The sequence below is a fragment of the Eptesicus fuscus genome, chromosome 10 (genome assembly GCF_027574615.1).
Source record: "Eptesicus fuscus isolate TK198812 chromosome 10, DD_ASM_mEF_20220401, whole genome shotgun sequence".
Lineage (NCBI taxonomy): Eukaryota > Metazoa > Chordata > Mammalia > Chiroptera > Vespertilionidae > Eptesicus > Eptesicus fuscus.
In genome coordinates, this window is record NC_072482.1 from 46,788,578 (window position 1) to 46,811,662 (window position 23,085).

At 35.3% G+C, this 23,085-nt stretch overlaps 1 protein-coding gene across 3 annotated transcripts in view; it reads right to left on the bottom strand.

Moving 5' to 3' along the window:
* The window catches only part of MAP3K7 (mitogen-activated protein kinase kinase kinase 7), a 74,627-nt gene that overhangs the window by 20,281 nt on the left and 31,261 nt on the right, over window positions 1-23,085 (bottom strand). For 2 of the 3 annotated variants that reach the window (XM_054721912.1, XM_008150194.3), the window contains exons 10-14: window positions 22,405-22,535; window positions 21,664-21,793; window positions 18,590-18,670; window positions 14,702-14,766; window positions 790-898 (exon numbers count right to left, since the gene is read on the bottom strand). In XM_054721912.1, the coding sequence (XP_054577887.1) occupies window positions 790-898; window positions 14,702-14,766; window positions 18,590-18,670; window positions 21,664-21,793; window positions 22,405-22,535 (516 nt within the window). The remainder of the gene's footprint in view (window positions 1-789; window positions 899-14,701; window positions 14,767-18,589; window positions 18,671-21,663; window positions 21,794-22,404; window positions 22,536-23,085) is intronic. The other variant, XM_028135490.2, reaches the window with a different exon arrangement.

Genomic DNA, 23,085 nt, shown 5'->3' on the forward strand with positions numbered 1-23,085 from the left:
TTTTATATAAAATCCCAAATGGTTTAATTTTCCAAGGTCTAAGAGATTGTTGTTTGTTCTCTGACATCATAACATATAAATAATTTTTATAGGAGCATACTGCTGAGTATTTATCAAGGTATTCTTCTAATGCAGAGGAAAAGTTAATTCCACTATGACATAAAATTTTCTGCTTGCCCATAATGAAACTATTCTATCACTAGATTTTAATACTAATATTTTGACCAGATAAGTTATTCATGCTAGGGAGTTTTAATAATTCTTAACAGATAACAGACTTTTAAAGGCCCATTTAACAGACTATATAACCAAAATGAAGTTTCCCTATTATTTAAAATTGATTCAAAAGGTCACAATCAGAAATTTTTTCTCACTAAAGACTGAGATGAAAATGATTATTTTTACCATTCTGCTGAATTTAGGGATTTAGAAGATAAAGACTTTACTACTACCATCTAGTAGAATGGATCATAATGGGACAATAACAGACTAAAGTATTAATACAATATCTCCTATTTGGGAAACCCCAAACAAACTATCTTCAAAATACATGTTTAGTATCTGGGTGAAAAAAAAATGCAGAAGGCTTAACAGTCTCTGTCTCAGTACTCAAAAAGACATTTTTAAGTTTATTACTAAGTATTTTTTTATTAATATGAAAATCCAAACTACTGCATAATGCCTGCTTCATTTTGTTGTGTAATTACAATTACAGTAATGACACAAGTAAATGAAAATAAACATGGTAAATTCCACTTCATAATTAAAATGAGGAAATAAACTGATCACCTGTGGAATCATCAGGGGTCCATGGATGACTTCGAGCTGACTTTTCTGAGGTTGGTCCTGAGGTAGTAGTGATCATTCTGATGCTAGGACTGGATGACCTACTGCTCACCTATAGAAAAAAGTTACAGGAGATTTATTATTTTTAAAATGACAAGAAAAAAATTTCCATTATAAGGCAAAGGACAGACAGAATTGCATTTTTATCAGTAGAGGTCCCAAAACACTCTTGCAAAAAAAACTCAAATCCTCTACACACACAATATATATACATACACATACTGAACACTTGAGCACTAATGGCCTAAAGTGTTTGTTTTGACTGACTGCTGCACCCAGAGGACCAGATGTAAAGTTTTGGGCCTTTGTAGGGTGGGAGTAAAGTTAGAGAACCTTCATGCTTAAAGCTAAAAGCCAAGAAAAGCTTCACACTCAGGGAAAGGAGGAGCTAGGAAAAATAAATCTATCCTACAAAAGAAGATAAGCAAATTTGTGGCTCTGGGTAGAGGGAAGAAAATGTGTTCACTGTGAATCTGCAAAAAATTTCCAGAATTGATGAAGACAACAAATGCCGACCATAACAAATTCCAAGCAGAAAAGTAAGAGAAAATTTACGATACTGAGTTAAACCTGGGGCAAATTATAATCAAATTCTAGAAAACAAAGACAAATAGATAAGAGTAAAAAGCAGCATAGAGAAAAGATAGATTACCTATACAAAAATACCAGTTAGATTCTCAATAGCAACCAGAAGAAAGTAGAATTATCTTCAAACTGCTAAAATTAAATAACTGAGAACCAGAATTGTTTAGCAAACAAAATGTGAAGAATAAGGTCAGAATAACATTCTCAGATGAGCAAAAACAGAGTCTAGTATTCATAGACTCTTACCATAAGTTTTCTATAACTTTCCATAAGACTCTTTCCATAAGTTCTTCAGGGAGAAGAAAAATGTTTCCCTAATGGAAGGGCCAAATTGAAATGAGGATTATTGGTAAACACAAGTATGAATCCATACACCGAAAATATTAAACAATAAAAACAGTGATTTATAGAATTACAAAATAAATAAATAATATGGTACTAAAATCTGAATAACAATAGCATCAGCAAGAGAAACATAAATTTAAAGATTGTTCAGGATGAGGGTAACGATATTAACTTTAGGTTGGGCATGCATGTTAAAATTTCACAGATAATTACTAAAAGTAATAATATACCTAACTCTCCAATTAGAAAAAAAGAATGGAATAAGAAATATACTTATTGAATTCAAAGGAAGGCAAAAAAGGAGATAAAGAAATAAAGCACAAAATAAGAGAGAACAGTAATCATCTATCTATATAAAAACCTAATATGCAAATCGACCAAATGGCAGAACAACCTGAGGAGCAACCAACAACCTGCTGAGCGATCGGTAGGCAGGGGGGCGGGGCTGGCGAGGAGGCAGTGCCAAGCCACCAGCCAAGGTGGGTACCAGCGGGAGGCCCCCCTCCCTCCCCCCGATCGCCCTGCTGGTCACCCCACAGATCAGCCCTGATTGCCGGCCAGGCTTAGGGACCCTAATCAGATTATCAGGCTAGATTAAATGCTGTGTAAACAGACATATCTTATTCACAGTGATAGAGAAAACAGAAGGTTAACGAATAAAAAAAGATAACTAGGCAAAAACTACCCCAAATAAGGTTATAGAGCTACTAGAGGTCCAATGCACAAAATTCATACACGGGGGTGGGGGGGCAGGGGAGGAGGAGCCTCAGCCCAGCCTGTACCCTCTCACAATCTGGGACTGCTGGCTCCTAACCGCTCGCCTGCCTGCCTGATCACCCCTAACTGCTCACCTGCCTGCCTGATCACCCCTAACCACCTCTGCCTTGGCTCTCGCTGGGGCGGCTTCATCCGAATGACATCCGGAAGGTTGTTTGGCTGTCCGGTCTAATTAGCATATTATGCTTTTATTATTATAGACATTAGTATCACAGAGAATATATTTAGAGCATAAAAAATTACTAGGGTCCTAGCTAGTTTGGCTCAGTGGATAGTGCATTGGCCTGCAGACTGATGGATCCCAGGTTCGATTCTAGTCAAGGGCACATGCTTGGTTGCAGGTTCGATCCCCAGTAGGGGGCATGCAGGAGGCAGCCAATCAAAGATTCCCTCTCATCTTTGATGTTTCTATCTCTCTTTCCCTTCCTATCTGAAATCAATAAAAATATATTTTAAAAAAATTAGTAGGGATTCAGAACATAACAATTCAAAATTTACATGCTGTGTCTATTACAACATAGGCTGTACCTATACATAGCTTCCGAACAGATAAAACAATAAAACTCTGAGAAACATTCACGATCAATCATAGTGAGACACAATATTTTACTAATCCTCTGTAGCTCTAGCTGGTTTTGTTCAGTGGATAGTCGGCCTGCAGACTGAAGGGTCCTGGGTTTGATTCTGCTCAAGGGCACATACCTCAACTGCAGGCTCGATCTCTAGCCCTGGTCAAAGCATGTGAGGGAGGCAACCAATCAATGTGTCTCTCTCATATCATGTTTCTCTTTCTGTCTCTCCCCATTCCTTCCATTCTCTCTAAAAAAAATCAAAAATCAATGGAAAAATATCCTCAGGCGAGGATTAACAACAAAAACCCCTCTGTAAATGATACATAAAATCAGACCAAGGAACAAAACATGTACACAGTACAACCTGAACTTCATGAACCCTATGCCTGAGAAATGAAAACATGAATTTTTTAAAGCACCTATGGAACATTTATGAAAACTGGTAGGCAATAAAATAGTTCTCAAAAAAGTTTAAAAATTTAGTATCATATAAACCATATCTTTTTGTATTGATTCACAATTAATCTTTAAAGAAACGTATGTTTAAACATTTAAAAACACTTCTAAATAACTCACTAATCAAAGAAAACAAAATGGAAATTAAAAACTATTTGAACTGAATTTTAACTCAAATCACACTAAAACTTGTGGCATGCAACTAAAGAAGCACTTAGAGAAAAATATTTAATTTCAAATATTTATGTGAAAAAGTCAGAAGCAGTGATAATATACAAGCTAAGGATTTAACTTACATAGTTAGAAAAAGAGCCAAGCTATAAGCTTCCCAAACGAAACAAAGATGAGAGCATACCATAAAAATTTTGAGGTTAGTAAATAAGAAACAAAAAAAACCAATGTAAAATAAACAAATTCCAAAAAACATATAAATTACCAAAATTTCTATACATTATAGAAAAATACAAAAAAAACCTCAATCCATAAATTATAAAAATTTCTATACTTTATAGAAAATAGCAAGGTTTACTGGTGAGTTCTATCAAATATCCAACACATTTTTTATCTTAAAGAAATTATTCTTGAAAGAATGAGAAACAGTTCCTGACTCATTCAGCAACAGAAATATTTAAAAAGTTGAGGTTATTCTACAAACGCACAGATCAATTGACATCAGGAATTCTATTCATGCAATTCACTATATTAAAAAATTAAAGAAGAAAAACCTCGATACATAGAAAGTATTTGATAAAATTTAACATCCATTTATAAAATATACATTTAACAAACTTAAATGTCATTTAAGAGAATTTCTTAGCCAGACAAAGGGTATTAATAAAAAGTCCAGAAACAGAATATACAATAGAAAATGGTATTGTGGGTTGGTGAGAGGATGACAAGGAGGTCACAGGTAAAAAAAAATAGGAGACTCAGGGGCACTGATCATGTTCCCTTTCTTATGTTGGGTGGTGAGTTCATAAGTGTTCATTTTATTATTAGGTTTCACTGCTTACATACTACATGTATTCTGGTCTATGTATTTGTATATCATATATTTAAAACTCTCAAGGACATATAAACTAAAATGGATTTCATAAGAATTTTTTTTTTGAGGTGTTATTAAATACCCAGTAGGATATGGAGTTACATAAAGTCAAACATAAAAAATATATAAATTCATAAAGGATTTTCTGTCCAGTTTCAGTATGTAAACACACGAACTCTCAAAGACTGCATCAAATAAAAATGAGAGGTGGCACAGTAGTGTAAAGTACCCTTCAGGAGAAATTACCAGATGTGAGTTCTAATTATGGTGTAATATCTGATTTAGTTTACCTCAAGAAGTCTTGCTTTCCTTATCGGAAGAAGGGGTGGGGCCGAGTTAAAATGTGATGACTTTCAGTGTTCCCTCTAGTGCTAAAATTCTATGAGTTTAAACATTGAAAACCCACAGTGGATTGAGAATACTAAATAATGAAAGGCACTCATAATAATTTCAGTGATTAAATCATAAAATAATTTGGAAGAAAAGAAAAAGTGGTGGAATATTACTTTCTTCTTGGGTACCTATTGAAATTATTTCAGAAATTCCCGAAAGCTTATCTATACCATTACCAATTTAAAAACTCGGTATCAGACTGGTAGTTCCAAAACCTTAGTTCATTCTTATCACTTATAAAGGAGTCCTGTGTACCACCATGCTTATTCTGTTTTCTCCTTGCTAATTCCTCTCCATCATGTAAGGCCTAGCTCAGGTTCCCTTCAACAGATTTGCTCATTCTTGCTACATCCCTGGTTCTTTGTACACAAAGCCAGAACCTGTGTAACAAGAGAGGAGTGACTAGCAGTGTGCAGAACAGAAAATGTTTACTGGTTATTATTGCATCAGTTCTGAAATTCTCACCCTGATCTTCCTCAATTTCCATAGGCAGTTTATCTTACCTATCCAGATCATCCCTCCTCTGACAATTCCTTATATATTGTTTCCCTTCCTACTTTTAAGCTTGTCCTTATATTCATTCAAGGATTATATGGTATAGTGCAAAGAGCATGTATGAAACGGAAATATATATAACTGCCACTTTTATAGGTCAAAAACAATCAAATGTCAGCAAATTCACATGATTTAGTACAGTGATTTTCAACCTTTTTCATCTCATGGCACACATAAGCTAATTACTAAAATTCTGTGGCACACCAAAAAACATACTATATTTTTTTTCCAACCTGAAAAAGAAAAGGTATAATTTTGATTCATTCACACCTGATAGTTATTGTTGTGTTGGTTATTATTTTTCAATTTGACAATCTAAGGAAAAAGAGGTCAGTGCCCCTGACTAAATAGTCAGGTACTATATATTTTAAAAATTCTCGCTGATTTAGTCTAATACTTGGGAGACCTGGGTTTAAATCTCAGTTCTGCTATTTATAGCTGTGTAAACTGAAACAAGTAACTTAGCCTCTCTGAGCAGTAGACTCGTCATTTATCAAGTATGGATGACAAATAGCAATAGTTAGAAGTCAGGCCTTGGAGACAATACAGAGTTTGAGTCTCTGGTCTGCTATCTAGAGCACTGTGACTTTAGCTAAGTTCTTTAACCTCTAAGACTCAATAGTAAAATGAAGACAGTATTACCTACCTCATCAGGTTGTGAAAAATCAAATGAAATAATGTACTTGAAGTGTCTTGACATAAAGATGGGAATGTATGAGTAGATTTGTAGCACTCACCAATTCCCTCTCTAGATAAAATAAATCACAGTTCTTACATAAAACATATTCAGAGACTAAACCCTATCACAAAGACATTTTTCTCCTTGAATTTTAGCTGTATTCATAGCCTGTCCTACATAAACTTCAACTTTAGTCAGAAATGCTTTATACTTTCAAAGTTTGTGATTTTGAAAAAGCATAAAAATCTCCTAAGGGCAGAGATCATGTGTACTTTTGTATTATAGTCCCCAGGATTCAAAAAATTACTGACTATACAATAACCACATAATCAATACTCACTGAATAAAATGATACTATAAGCTGTTGGCACTCAGAAATAAGACTAGTGCTTAGGCTTATTTACCTTTTATACATAAGAAGAGTAAGAATACACACCAAAGAGAACCAGTGATGAAATATATCTCTTATTTTTAGATTGTTGTTACCCTGGTACAAGTACAGATATTATGACATTATTGCTAAGTCTTTTTAAACTCTTTTACTGAAAGCAAGTCTTGTGATTTAAAAATAGTACAATGATTTGACCATAGTTATACTGTAATTTGTACTGTAAAACATTTATAAAACACTTTCCAAAATGCTAGCAGAGGAGGGTTTCATGATCAATCTAATTTTATATTAATAGTTTTACTTTAACATTTTAAGAAAAATAAATATGTTTGTGACATGTGAGACTCAGTATCAGTTATGAGATATTAAATAAAACACAAGTAATAATTAGGTTTACAAAATATAAGAATAGATTTTGTATATTAAAAAAGCCACTGAACCTCTGTCATATTAAGACAAAGGATCCTATTTGGAACTACTATGAATTATAGTATTCCTTAAGTTTATATCTTTCCCAAGACAATTCTTTGTTACTTATTTCTTTTCACCTCATGTGCAGCCATTTTTTTTTCACTTGAGACTTCCTACAGTTATAAAACTAAAAAACAAGGCTAATATTTTTAGGTCAAGTTTCAAAACTAGTATTTCTTTAAAGCTTCAAGAAAAGCTCTAATGAGCTACATATAAATCCCTCTAAAGTCTTCAGATTTCGAGGAACTGGTATCTCAATGAATAATATAGTATTCATATGTTTATATAAAAAAACTAAAGAAATATTTTAAAACTAGAGGCCCAGTGCACGAAATTCATGCACGAGGGAGTGTGTGTGTCCCTTAGCCCAGCCTGCACCCTCTCCAATCTGGGACCCCTCAAGGGATTTCCGATTACCCATTTCCTACCTGGATCGGGCCTAAACGGGCAGTCAGACATCCCTCTCACAATCCAGGACTGCTGGCTCCCAACTGCTCGCCTGCCTGCCTTCCTGATTGCCCCTAACTGCTTCTGCCTGCCAGCCTGATCACCCCCTAACCACTCCCCTGCCAGCCTGATTGATGCCTAACTGCTCCCCTGCCAGCATGTTTGCCCCTAACTGCCCTCCCCTGCAGGCCTGTCCACCCCCAACTGCCCTTCCCTGCAGGCCCTGTCACCTCCAACTTCCCTCCTCTGCCGGCCTGGTGACCCCTAACTGCCCTCCCCTTGCAGGCTTGATTGCCCCCAACTGCCCTCCCTTGCAGGCCTGGTCCCTCCCAACTGCCCTGCCCTGCTGGCCATCTTGTGGTGGCCATCTTGTGTCCATATGGGGGCAGGATCTTTGACCACATGGGAGCAGCCATCTTGTGTGTTGGAATGATGGCCAATCTGCATATTACTCTTTTATTAGATAGGATAGAGGCCTGGTGCACAGGTGGGGGCTGGCTGGTTTGCCCAGAAGGGTGTCCTGGATCAGGGTGGGGGTTCCCTCGGGCATGGGGTGGCCTGAGCGAGGAGCCTGTGGTGGTTTGCAGGCCAGCCAGAACCCCCAGCGACCCAAGCAGAGGCCCTGGTATCTGGGATTTATTTATCTTCTACAATTGAAACTTTGTAGCCTGGAGTGGAGCCAAGCCTTGTGCTCACTCTGTGGCGGCAGCCATTTCTGTTGGGATTTATTTATCTTCTATAATTGAAACTTTGTAGCCTGGAGTGGAGGCCTAGACTGGCCAGGGCTGCAGAAGCTTGGCTTCCTCCATTGCTGGGGGCAACCCTAGCCTCCTGCTCTCTCCAGCTCCGTGGCTGCCACCATTTCTGTTTGGATTTATTTATCTTCTATCACTGAAACTTTGTAGCACTGAGTGGAGGCCTAGGCTGGCAAGGGCAGGCGGAAAGCTTGGCTTCCTCCATTGCTGGGGAAAACAAGCCTCCCTCCTGCTCTCCGTGGCCACAGCCATCTTGGTTGGGTTTATTTGCATATTTGCTACTGATTGGCTTATGGGCGTAGCAGAGGTACGGTCAATTTGCATATTACTCTTTTATTAGATAGGATAAGCCATAACTGTATTTTTTGAATACCTGAAAAATAAAAGGCATAAATAAGAGGTATAGGTAATACCTGACAATCTTTAAAAAATCTAGTTTGTGGGCTCAATTTGTGTTACTGATTACAAGTTGCTATGGAAGATGTCTTATTTTATAGTAGCTGTTTTTAAAAAACCACTGGTAAAATTACAATGGCCATAATGTTCTCTATTAACTTATTTAGGTTGCTCCTTCAAGACATTGCAATTACTTTATTTTATGCTTACATGAACTGCAAAATTTAAGAGCTATAGAGAAACCTGAATTACAATAAGAATTGGACATTAAAGTAGGTACGAAAAACAGAAATACCCACATAGCAATTTAAGACAGCAAAAGAATACTAAGCCAAATTTAAACCGCAGGGGCAAATTACCATCAATAGACACGAATAAGAATTGGACGTGGACCAGAACTTTATCTCTATATTTATAAAAAGAAATTGGGTGTTATTTTACAGACAAAAATAAAGCTTTGCTTCTTTTTATGTCTCACCTGAAAGACTGGGAAAATATTTTCATGAGGCAAGAATTTATGGCCAGTGCAACTATTTAGAATGACATTTTAAAGTTATTTAAAACCCTCAGAAATCTTAGTTGCTAAAATTATACAAGCACAAAACACAGAGATTAAATGTCAATTTATATGATATTCTTGCTAAAGGAACACTTGAATGACATAAATATTAAAAAGAAAGAGACCTCAGTTGGTAATTTGGATTTATAAGGGCACTTCTTCTGGTATGACAGTAACAGATAATTCAATTAAATCCATACATGGCAGGGTGTACTGAAAACATTTTTTTTCTAATCTGAATGTACAGGTTCAATCTAATTCTGGTTTCACGATAGTGCACAATAAGAAAAGTTTAGAATTTTATTATTCTTATATGGTCTTTAAATTCTCTAATATAAAGACACAAAATTTCTATGAACCAATAATTATTTAAAACTATTATGTAAGCTTCTGATTTAGAGTTTTCATAGAAAATATTTATACCAAAGAAGGGTGCAGCTAAAGATGGACATAAATTATATCCCTTAAATAAAAACAGTGTATGATAATACATCTCTGGATATGTGATTAAAGGCCTTTAAGGCGAATATTTTCCATAGTCCCTTATAGAAGCTTCTCTTATGATACAGAAAGAACAGAATGCCAGTAAGTTTTACTTCTTTCCAAGTGCTTTTTTGCTTTACTTCTAGATAGTAATACACTATAGTGAGAATAAGGAAGTAGTAAGAGCCCTGGAAGGCACATTCTGGGGAGCAGGCATACAACATGTATTAAGCATCTACTGTGTGTCTGGTATTTTCATATGTTATAAGAACCATGAGGTATGGGTATTATGGTCCCCACTGGGAGATAAGGTTGCTGAAGTTTAGGGAAATGAAGAAACTTGCCCAAAGTCACATATCTGACTAGTAAAAGTAGATTCTAAACTCCCTACAACAATATAGTATGTCTAGCTTTCTTAATAATCATAATTGCATCATCTTCCAGTTGTGATTTTTACTGACATCAGCCCCCACTAAAAGAAATCTTGAAAATAGATCTATATTATATACATTCTCAGAAAGGGTAGGCAGGTATACATGAGAATGTATAATTTTAGTGAAAAACAGAAAGCCTCACCGAGATGTATAAAACACAAATTTGTGCAGTCATCTGTAGAATTTTTTTATCAAGGTGGGTTAGCCTTGCTCAATCATATGATACAGTGAACATTCAACATCACTGAGAACTATTTAAATAATTAATGACAATGCAGACTATCAGAAGCCAAAACACTTGACATTAAAGAAATTTAGGATTACTTTAGCATGTGTACCATTTAGTTTTATATACACGATGGAATGATGCAGTGTAGAGTTTGGGTGCTTTGGATTCAGATCTGGATTTAAAACTTGGTGATATCCCAGCCAAGCATGGCTCAGTGGTTAAACGTGGACCTATGAACCAGGAAGTCGAGGTTCGATTCCTGGTCAGGGCACATGCCCGGCTTGCAGGCTTGATCCCCAGTGTGGGGCATACAGGAGGCAGCCAATCAATGGTTCTCTCTCATTGTTGATGTTTCTATCTCTTTCTCCCTCTCCCATCCTCTCTGAAATCAATAAAAATATATTAAAAGAAAAAAAACAAAACTTGGTGATAGCAATTACTGACGGTGTAAGGGAAGTTAAGAGACTTGGGTAAGTTTCTCTAACCCTCAGTTTCTCAAGCCACAAAATGAGGAAAATAAGCAATATAAATTTATAGGGTTAGATTAAATAAATATATTAAAGGCCTGATTGGCACAAAGTTGGTACACAAATAAATGGCACCTGTTATTGTCATAGCTTTTAAGTGATCTGGGGATAAAATATGTTCAAACTATATCCCAAGAAACCAGAAACACCCATCAGAAAGGATATATGCACCCCTATGTTCATAGCAGCACATTTTACAATAGCTAAGATTTGGAAACAGCCTAAGTGCCTATCAGCAGATGAGTGGATTAAAAAACTTTGGTACATCTACACAATGGAATACTATGCCGCTATAAAAAAGAACTTTTACCATTTGCAACAACATGGCTGGAACTGGAGAGCATTACGCTAAGCGAAATAAGCCAATTGGAGAAAGATAAATATCACATGATCTCACTCATATATGGAATATAATAATCAACATAATTTGATGAATAAGAATAGATCCAGAGACAAATGGTAGGGAGGGGGGGGGGGAGTTAGAGAGCAACCAAAGGACTTGTATGCATGCATATTAGCATAACCAATAGACAGACACTGGGGTGGTGGGGGCTTGCCCGGGCTGGGAATGGCTGCGGGGGGAGGGGGGTCAATTGGGGGAAAAGGAGACATATGTAAAACTTTAGACAATAAAAAAAAAATCTGCTCAAATATGCTCCTTGGGGACTGGGCCTTCTTGGTAGTCTATGCCCCTCTTCCTGCCCCGCCCCGCCCTGCCACATGCAGCCAAAGACCAAAAGGAACACACCTGGAGTAGGAGAAGTTGGGTTTAATTATTGTTGAAAAGAACCAGAAAGCTCACCATGGGGCATTGTGGAGTGTCTCAGTTAGAGGGCTTTATAAGGAACTTATTATAGGATTTGGAATTCTGTTTTGTGATTTGGGGAAGTTCCAAGGAAGGAGGGGTTCACTCTAGATTGGCTACTGCCACAAAGCAGGGGCAATTCTACAGGGAGGACAGACCAGAGTGAGGCTAAAGCAACAACTGGACAAGCAGCAGCACCCTCATATCAGCTGGGAGAAGGCAGTTTGGCATTTTGTGGGTGACACAGTGACCTTGTTTTTGTGTATGCTTAGACAACATTTCAAAATGGTCTTGTTTTGTCTCATCTTATCATGGTCTCAACATAACCTTGTCTACTGGTGTTCTGAGAAACTGTTTATATTCTAACAACACTGAGGCCTCAGTGTCAGATCAATTCCTGGATATCAGTGGCTGCTTTTTCTCAGTATCTTTTCAAAATATCTAGGAGGCCAGATGCATTACATGTGCTTAATAAGCTTCCTGAATTAATTAATTTAAAACTGAGTCTACAAAAATACTTACGCAACTACTTTTAATAAAGAAGCTTGCTTGGTTCACTATACCTCTCAAAAGAAGTGGCAGTATAAAAACAACCAATTTAATTTTATTACAGATGGAAAGTCGAAGTGATCTTATTAAGATCAGTCTTGAATCAAGAGCTAAAATACAGACTCTGGTCATTTTACCTTCCTCTATAAGACATAACATTAAACTTCATTAGTAAGTTCTCTCTTCCTCTGATGATTGCACTAGGTGGGCAAATTATTTTCTTCATCAATCACCATGGTCTTAACAAAAAGCAAACAAGCAAACCTGGTGTATATGTTTAATCATTGCTTAGCCAGACTTGGAAAAGAATTATACCTTCAATTTTAAAAATCCATATTATGTATACTTTTCTTCTTCAAATGATGAATGTTATTTTCATAAGTAATATAAATTATTTAATGATCAGTCATCATAACAGCTTTAGGGGAACATGTTTTCATAGTACATTAGGCTTACTGTTTGCCATTCTCATCCAAAACTGGATATTAAGCATTTTAAGTTTCGAATACTTCAGTAATTTTGAAAGAGTGAATCAATTTTAAAAACTGGCTAAACAGTGGCTATATATCACCTATTTTAGAACACATTTTACTGCCATGTCACACTCCCTTCACTCCAGCTCTTTTGGAGTAATCCATGGCAAATGACTGTCCCACAATCATGGTCTGCCTCAGTTCCAGTGTTTTCCTACTTGAAGATATTGTAAATGAAAAGCATAACAATCATAATCTGAAGTAACACAGAACTTGTGAGGAAATAAGTAATGAAAGGAGTAATAATCATAATCTCAAGTAACACAGAACTTGTGAGGAAATAAGCAAGGCTTGGTGTGGTGAGGTCAGTGCTGAATTATAGCAAGGCCTTTATTAGAGGACATAGAAAAGCACTTGTTCTAGCAGATGCTCCTGAACTGTCTAGGGCAAGCTTCTCATTCCTAGTCAACAGGAGAACACTTGGCTAGAGTTTCTCATAACTGGAATATCAAGAGCAATAGTAAACAGTTAAAAAGGTTGAGCTCATCAAGCCTGTAAAGAATCAAAGCAAATACCAGATGTTAAACTATCTGTTACTAAATGCCCTCATTAATACTTTAAGTATTTGAGGAGGAGAAAAGTGGAAAACTTCATTCAGAAGTTCTGGAGTCTCACAAAAGCAGATATATTGAAAAAAGCTGTTATTAAATAAATAAAATCAAGATTTAGAGTGACTTAATATAATAAAATACACAATAAATTAATATGTGTATACATATTTTATCTATGTATGTATATATCTGTATGTATGAGTGTATGTATAGGTATTGTGAGAAGTAAAAATATTTCCAGATATAAATGAAGATCAAGGATATTTATCATTTAAATATCTCAAGTGATTTTTGTTAATTAAGTTGATGGCAATAAAGGTTTTCAAATTTTTATTAACAACTACAAAGAACCTCCAAAATTAAAAGTATGTTATAAAAATGAAACACCTTTCTAGGACATAAAGTACTAATACATTTAACCATAAATTAAATCACAGTGTTTATAATATATAATCCTATAATTTTATATGAATATGGACCATTATGTGATATTTTCATTAATTCAGATGGATGCTGTACTCACAAAATTTACTTTTTCTGCACAACTGGAAAAAAGAATCAACAAACACCTCATAATTAGTTCTCATTCATTTTAAGAATATGACATATATAATATGTTATATATATCAAGTTTATCAATCTGAATAAGAGATAAAAAAACAATGACTAAGCTGCAACTTTTATATACTTGGGGGGGTTAAAACACTGTACTAGTCAGTAATGGCTTAATTATAGCACTGTCTGGATCATCTACAAAAAAGCAATGATAAAGAGATAAGAGGAATTTAGCAGAGCATCCAGAAATATAAAGATGAAGAATAAAAATCTTAACCACTGGGATAGAAGCTATTCTCCAGTTTATCCATCTGCTTAGTAAATATTGTCTTAACTTAGTATTTCATAAAATTATAAATACAGTGAATATGACAAATTAAAAGATGTTAAGAGTCCTCCACGTATGTCAGTGTTCTATGTGATTTCAGAGGAATGACATCTTATTGGGGAAATATTTCATGATTTCCTTTAGAGGACAATGATAATTATTAAATTACTAAATTACAAGACTAAATACTTCCTTATTAAAGCATACACAAGAACCACATAACATGCAGAGAGCTATTTCCTAAATTAAACTTCAAGTTTAATTAATAATGGCACCTAAATTTTTTTCTATGAACTTAATTCATGTATAAATAAACTTCTCTATCACAATTTTAGGTCAACTCATAAAATAATTTGGCAGAGTATAAATTACAGTTAATTCTTTATTTCTGCCTATTCTTCTTCGGAGACTGAGAATTTGAATGTTAGGTCTTACCTGACCAGGTTCTGTTCCAGTAACAGTCAAGTCTTGGATGGATCTACGTCTTGGCTGTCCGTTGCCTTTTAAAAAATAAAAAAAGTAAAATACCAAAATCTATTCAGACATACAGTAAGGATTTAATCGCTACAGTAGGAAGTTCAAATTTGTTGCTCCTGGAATCTATACAAAATGTTTGTGAGAAAAAAACTGAATTTATTATTTAAAAAAATAAAAAGAGAGAAAGGTGTAAAAAAAAAAAGGGGGGAAGAGAAACAGCTGGAATGTTTTAACTCAAAAGTTGCCAGCCTACAACAAAGCATGTCCTAATACAATAACCACTCCTACCACACGAGTAGCTGCTGAACTCTCTCCCACCATCTTCTGTCATGTATTTAAATAGATGAATGCTGGGGGGGTGGGGCTGATGACGGCATCTATTTCAAGGGCCTTACGTTACAGCTTCTACAGCAAGACAGCTATCAGGTTGTAAGACACGACTGACTTTAACCAACAACAGTACCTTCTTCATTTCAGGGCCTAAAAGGATGCTTAGGCTTAAAATTTATTAAACCCAGTCACACTTACTTAAGCCCATTAGTCTTTGTCAGAATCAGGTAATCTACTGGTTGTGAACAACAACTCTTTAATATCCCACTGGAGATGAATGACTCTCATTCTGTTCTCAAATATACAGCTTGTTTAAATGGGCTATTGAGTTAATCCTGCTTTAGGAACTTCTGTGCTGTAATAACTTAAAAATCAATTAATGAAAGAATTCTACAAATTTAAGTCTTCAACAAAAGAGAATGAATTAAGCATTAGCTTCACTCAGCACTTTTATTTGGGATGAGAGATCAGCTGTCTAAAAGGAAACACCAAAATATTATGAGTAACAGCTGACACAATACTCGAAATTCTTTTGACTCTGAAAGCTATATTATGCAACTTCTCAACTGTGGGCAGCCCCAGGAACATGTACTCTAATAGCTGTGCCCTGATCAGCAGGCAGAACTCATTCTTAAAATTTACACTTCCATACCCTAAGTATCTTATTTTAAACCAATCAGCAATATAATTTAGCATATTAATCCATTAGACCCCATTACTACTTTACACATAAACTAAAAGGATCTTATAATAAAATAATGTCTGATGCAATAATGTGTAGTGAATACAAAAACTCAAATGTATAGCCACCCTTGAAAAGTGTTTTAGAATTCTTTATATAATTATAACTCAAACATATACTTAAAATTTCATTTTATTCCAGTTCCAACTTTTGATTACAAACTAACAAGGCAATAAACTGCACATTTATTGAATCAGGCACACTAAGATACTTTTATGAAAACTTTTAACTATTCCTGTTTTTGGAAGACAGAAAAGATCCCCACTACCATGACTAATAAGCAATTTTAGGCACATTTCATTCAACACAATCATTCTAAAATTAGCTTACATGAGATAGGCTTGTAAAAGTGTCTGGAATTCTCTTTTCAGATAAGCAACATTTGTGAACCTAGGGAACCACCCAGCACATGTGTCTAAAAATCATTACATCACCATTGCAATAACAACAAAAACAAACTCAAATCTAGGTGGAGGTAAGAGAACAGGGAAGTAAAAACTTTTAAGGAAATAGGGTAAAGAAGAGCTGACAGTTCACAAATGCCATAAGATGAAAAATCTTTAAGCTACAGCATGAGTCAAAGCAAGCAATATTAAGCAATGTATTTAATTAGCATAACCATAGCAGAAACCATCTGGCAAATAGTTCAGACAAAGCAGAAAAGGATTACAATCAACAAATACTTGTTGCTCCAATATTAAGTTTTAGGTCGTAATTTAGAAATATGAATGTAAGAAAAAATCAAATGCCTATCATCAAAAATGGAAATTACTGGGTGTGTTCTTAGTAAATTTAGATTGATTCTGAATTTTTTTGCAACTAAATACTAATTTAGAAACTCACTTATTTTACATTTTTAATGGTTCCTTGATATGTGCATACCTATGTTACACATGGTAATATAAAAGAACAAAAAGTAGAAAAGAGGAGCAAGATGCCTCTCTAACCAGGGTTTCTTAGCACTGGCACTATTGACATTTTAGGCTGGACAATTCTTGGCTGTGGTAGGCTGTCCAGTATAGTGTTGATGTTTAGCAGGATTCCCTAGCTTCTGCCTACTATATGTCAGCAGCACCTGCCAACTGCGACACCTAAAAATGTTTCTAGACATTGCCAAATGTGCCCTGGGGGGAGGAGAGGGGGGTAAATTCACCTTGATTGAGAACCACTGAGACTATTATTTTCTCCTATTCTCTCTCTCATCTTGTATAGTACTGGCTGCATTGTCCACTGTGTGTGTGTGTATGTGTGTCTGTGTATGTGTTTACCCCTAAGACCTGGATTAAGATTGTACTACCATTTGCCTAAATTTTCCTAATTCCCTCAAACATTTAATATATTCACAGCTCAGCAATATGTATGTAAAATGTTGCCACTTTAGTTAGAATATTATTCCCTTAAACATATAGTACCTTTTACCATGAAATAAAATGATCTCAAGTACTTGTTAATTTTGAAAGCAACTCATGACTCAATAAATAAAATTACAATGTAAGAAATAGGTTAACTCTATTCTCTGAACAGCAATAGTAATGATGTAAAACAAACTACTTTGATAACCAGAATGAAAAGTAATTCCTCTAAAAGAAATGATTTTGTATACACAAAATGGACCCTAGGAATTGTATAATTTATATTTTATACATATTTATAATTTATATGTATGCTAATTCCTGGCCACTGAACCTCAATTATAATTTGTTAAACAGGCACAATTTATTAAACACTATGTAAAAGACATTGACCAGACAGTTCTGATACAATCAAAACTAAATAACAAAGACACTGTCTCTATCCTCAGTTTTCAGTTTTCTAGAGGAAAAAAAACACACACTAGGTATTCAATAGTATGCTAAAAGCATAATCATAGGCAAAGTACCAGAGTGCTAGAGAATTCACCCAAAGCACACCCATGAATGTGTGGGAGGGAAATTGTAATTTTCTTATCAAAATTTGGGGGCGGGAGGTAAAGGAAAACCTAAAGCAGAGGGATAAAGAAATGGTAATTTGGATAACATGTATTAACCAATATTGAAGGTCACACATGCCATTAAAGCTTCTATCAAAAATGGTGGTTTAGATTCATCTATAAGATCATCATCCTAAGAAATAAAAGCAATTTACCAACTTGAAGTACCATGTGTGAGTTAGGTATAAAAAGTAATATGTGGAAAGATTCTCCTGATAATGCACAAGAGTCAGAATTGAACATGATTCTTTGGCAAGATACCATGCGAAACAGCAAATCTCATTTAATTTTACTTTCTGTTTTCTAAGTTAAGGCAAAAAGGTATTTAGCAGTCCTCTTTTCTCAACTTCATATTTCACTTGCTACCAACAGAAAGAGGCTGGGATAGAAAGCCTAGCGGACACCCCTAAAATAGTAACTAAGAAAGAAAGGAGCCAAGGACAACAAATATTTTTTAAATAGTTGTTTCCTCTTTCTGCTGGATGCAAAAAAGGTCTGGGTTCAGTTTATCTACTCACCTAAAAGCTGAGAGGAAGTTGGTAAAATCTGGGCAGGCATTCTCCCTTCTGTGAAAAGATTTACTTTGCCTTCTATTTTATCCTCATTTTTGGATATCTGAGGTATCCTGTCAAGCCCACTTCAGTGTAGATAAATGTATACATTTTCAATCTGTCTCCCTAATTACTGCATGCAAGGTATCTATTTTCATGTCCTACAAAAATTGGAGCAAGAAGCATTTTGTAAGTACCAGGGATCATTATTCCGGTTCCACAGTTATTAGACCAACTCAGGTGGTCTATGATACCTGATATGACGATCTCAGGGACATCCAGAATGTTGCCAAATGAAGCAGTTTTACGATGGCCCCGTTTAGGCTTGGAACAGGCTGCAAAAACACATATACACAGTATACATGCAAACAACCACAAAAGTAACACAGAAAACAATAAATTACAAAAACAAAATAGTTTTCAAATAGTTATGTTAATAACACTCCGTGCAGAAAGGCATGCAGAACTATCTGACTTTTCATCCATGCTCAGAAAAGGCGTGATTAAGGAGCAAACAACTACCAATACAAGATGTTTCACACACTGGCTTTAATTAGCAGAAGAAAAAAACAGAAAAGCAAAAAAAAAAAAAAAAAAAAAAAAAAAGGACAGAGACAAACAAAGCTGCAAGGTAATGAGGAAGCTAAATACAAATATGTTCATAGAAATAATCTACCTAAGTGAAACCACTCATATACCATGGAGGGGCTAGGATGAAAGTGGGGAGGAAGGGAGGAGTTAAAAGAAATAAGCTACCATATTTGTTATAATATAAAAATACAGGAATATATGTTCAAGTTAGGTGTTTTTTGAAGTGTGCTATAAAGTAGAATTCTTTGGTTAAATGATAATTATTGCATCAAAGTATAAAATGTGTATGTTTTTATAATTATAAATATTTATATACACTGAGTGGCCAGATTATTATGATCTCTGAACGCATAATAATCTGGCCACTCAGTGTATATCCTATATAATAAAAGGCTAATATGCAAATTGTCCCCTTGACCAGGAGTTCGACCAGCAGGCAGGCCGGCCAACCGTCCATGTCCCCTCCCCCTGGCCAGGCTGGCCGAACCCCACCCATGCACGAATTCATGCACCGGGCATCTAATATCTATATATCTATATATCATATATATATCTATATATATATCTCTATATATATATCTATATATATAGAGATATATATATGTAGTGACCAGATTATTATGCATTCAGAGATCATAATAATCTGGTCACTCAGTGTATACTTCTAGTAGACTGAGTTATTTATTGTAGTTTCCAAAGTTAAGGGTGCATTCCTGCTAAACATGAATAGTGTTGAAAAGCTAGAGAAAATTAACCTTTCAAAGTAAGGTAATTTACTAAAAACATCAGAACTGTGTAGAATTCAGTGACTGTTCAATAGCACCTGTTCTACATTTAGGCAGAAAAAGGATAGGGTAATTTAAATGCGTATGGTTATCTTTAACCTAGTGAAATATAATTTCTGTAAAGATTATAAACCAGTACCTGACTAGAATATTGAAACCGGCAGATATAAAATTATTATAGCACTATTTCCTGTTTTAAGGAAGAAATCACTATTTGGCAGGTCTATCTTGAATGATATCCCTGAAATGGAAAAGATTCCCCAAAGTGTGAGGGCATATCCCTATTCATCTAATACTATAGTGAGACACAATTCCTCCACAGAAACACTTGTGACTCATAGAGACCAGAAGAGCTTACCAGTGGCTACTGACCTCCAATCAACTTGATGGTTTCTGAAGACCCATCTGTATGGCAGAGACTGCTGGTGCCCTCCCAATCATTATTTTCTCCTTTTTCTTATCAACAGAGCCCTGACTTTACTCTGGAAAAGCTCCATGAAGAGCTTGGATATGTGCCCTTTGGCCTTCTCCTAATTTTTCCTTCCTGCTGTCTGGATTGTGTGGATGTGATGATTGGAGCTGTAACAACAATCTGGAGCACCCAAGTATCTATGAGGATGGAAACCACACAATAGGGTCTGTGGCACAAAGGGACAGAAGGAATCTAGTCGCCTAATGATCATGGAGCCTACCTCCAGATTTGTTTAAGTGTGAACAATAAAAGTTTATGTGTTAGACACTGTTATTTTGGACATTCTGTTATATCGACCCGATTCTAACGCTGATTAATAAAATCACTGATCATGATTAGTTGAAGTCAAGTATAGTATGACTGTCCTCTGGACAACTTCTATCTGAAAAGAGCTCCACACAAAATGAGAATATTTAATTTAGGAAAAAAACAAATGAATGACAAAAAATGTAAAAAAACAAACAAAACAAAAACCTGGTTAGCTAATTTTTAAAATATATATATATGCTAATATACATGTACATACATATATAACTATGGGACACTATGAAAGATTATTTTTTTGTTTATATTTCCACATTTTTCACAAAAGAAATGTATTTACTTGTATAATGAGCTTCCCTCCACCTCTGGAGGAATCAGAAAGAAGGCAAATTAAACCACCATTACTAAAACGAAGCCTAGCTAGAAAAGAAGGTTAGATGTTTATTCAGGTAACAACACATATAATTTTTGTGTGTGACCAGTCCTTCCATAATTAATAATTTTAAGAACCGATAAAATGGAAAAGTTAGCGTTTTCAAGATCAAATATAATTAACATAATCTTTTATTTTACAATTAAAAGCATTAACCACAACCAAATTATATATGAATCTGGAGTACATTTTTTTGCTAATCCAAAACAAGATATTTGCTATTATTTGAATTTAGCACCAAATTCTAGTAGAATCACTCAATCTTCCAGCCCAGGCCGTTGTGACTCAGTTAGTTGGAGTGTTCTCCCATGCACAAGAAGGTCGCTGGATAGATTCCTAGTAAGGAAACTTTCCTGGGTTGTGGGTTCGATCTCCTGTCGGGGTGCATATGGGAGACAACCAATGTATCTCTCTCACATCAATGTTTCTCTCTTTCTTAAAAAATTAAAATATTAAAAAACTTGCAAAACAAGGTTTTGGTAAAATTTCAACTTCTCATTTAGATTTATTTTCTGCTCATGTTTACACTGAAAGAATAACATTTGATAAAATCTGTAATTAGTAACGTATACTGTATGGTCCAAATAATTTTATAAGTCCTATCATCTTCCTTATTTGCAATTTGAGAGAAATGTGTAAATTATTGCTAAAAGTTAGAAAGTATACTGTAAGCCTACTTCCTGCTTCAAAAATTTTTAAGACACAAAAATCCCTGAAATCCCACTACTGAAACAACTGAAACTATCATTTTCACTTCTCTTCACACTTTTATTTCCTTTTTACCTGTAGTTGCAGCAATCCTGGCTTCTATTTCAGACATGTCAGCACTCATCCTCTTGCCCTCGGAGGTTGGGGGCAAGCTCTCTACGCTGTTCCCACGGGAAGCTCCCAAGCTTAAACGGCCAGATTCACTCTGTTAAAATTACAGGTCAATGTGAATTACTTGAAACTCTTTGGATTTAAAATCCTAGACAGCCTAGAAGGAGGAAAAATACCAACTGGGATTCTTATGAGTTCTGTTTCTGAAAGAGAAGGGAAGTTTTCAGGGAAAGGGAGCTACGGGGTTAAGGGAGAGCAAGCTGTAATACTGGCCTTCAGAGAAGGGTGGTCACTGGAGTTAAATGCCCCAATTATTAGTTAACCTAAATGCCTCAGGCAAGATGAATAAAATCACACCTTAAATAGCAAAAATGCAATATATCTGAACAACATGAAATGATAGATTTAGGACAACTTTAACTGAATAGTACAACCAAGAAATAGCCACTGGACATTTTTAAACATTAACCATTAAAGTTAGGAATCACCATAGAGAGCGAGCTGCACAGTTGGCAAAGGCAGCAATCATCAGAAGGGAAAACTATTTGGTAATAGGAGTTTCTCATATGTCTCTACTCTTAAGCTTATCTGTTTCAGAAACAAGATTCAGAATTTGTATAATGAAAGATGGCAAATCATTTCAGTTGGTATAACATTATGACTACCAAGGTTACCATATGATTTTACTTTAATAACAAAACAAACCTGTTGCTTTGCCTGATTTTTCAATAATTTTGATTCTAAGCGTTTAATAGTATCATTTGTGGAAGGAACTTGCTCCATATTAGTGTCACTTTTATTACTGGTATTTGTAGAAGCAATGTCCATGAATGAGCCTAGGAAAGCAGAAACATTTATGAATAATAAATACAAATGCTTCATCAACATGTAATGTAAATTCTTTTCTAAACTAGCAAGACATAAATAGAAAATAAGACTTTCTAAGCTAATGAAGATAGCCCCCCAAAATACTTTTAAGTGAAATTTAAGAATAGCACAAAAAGGGAACCAAAATACTTAAATAGTCTTCTCATAGTCAAAGATGCTTTAAAGTTGTTAGCCTGAACTAATAGAATGAAGTGCCTATTAATCAAGATAGGGAAGATCAAGATAGGAGTGAGTTTGAAGGGAGTACCAGGAGCTTAGTGTGAAAAATGATAAGTTTGAATTCCTATTAGATATCATGCAAGTAGTTGGATGAGTGTAGAGTTCAGGTCTGGGATGGAGCAAAACATCGGTAAATAGACAGTACATAAAGCTATGATATTAAATGAGATTACCAAGGAAATGAGTGTAGACAGATAAGCAGAGAGTCTAAATTAATGAGCCCTGGGCACTCTAACATATAGCCTGGGAAGATAAGAAATAATCAGCATAGGAAACCAT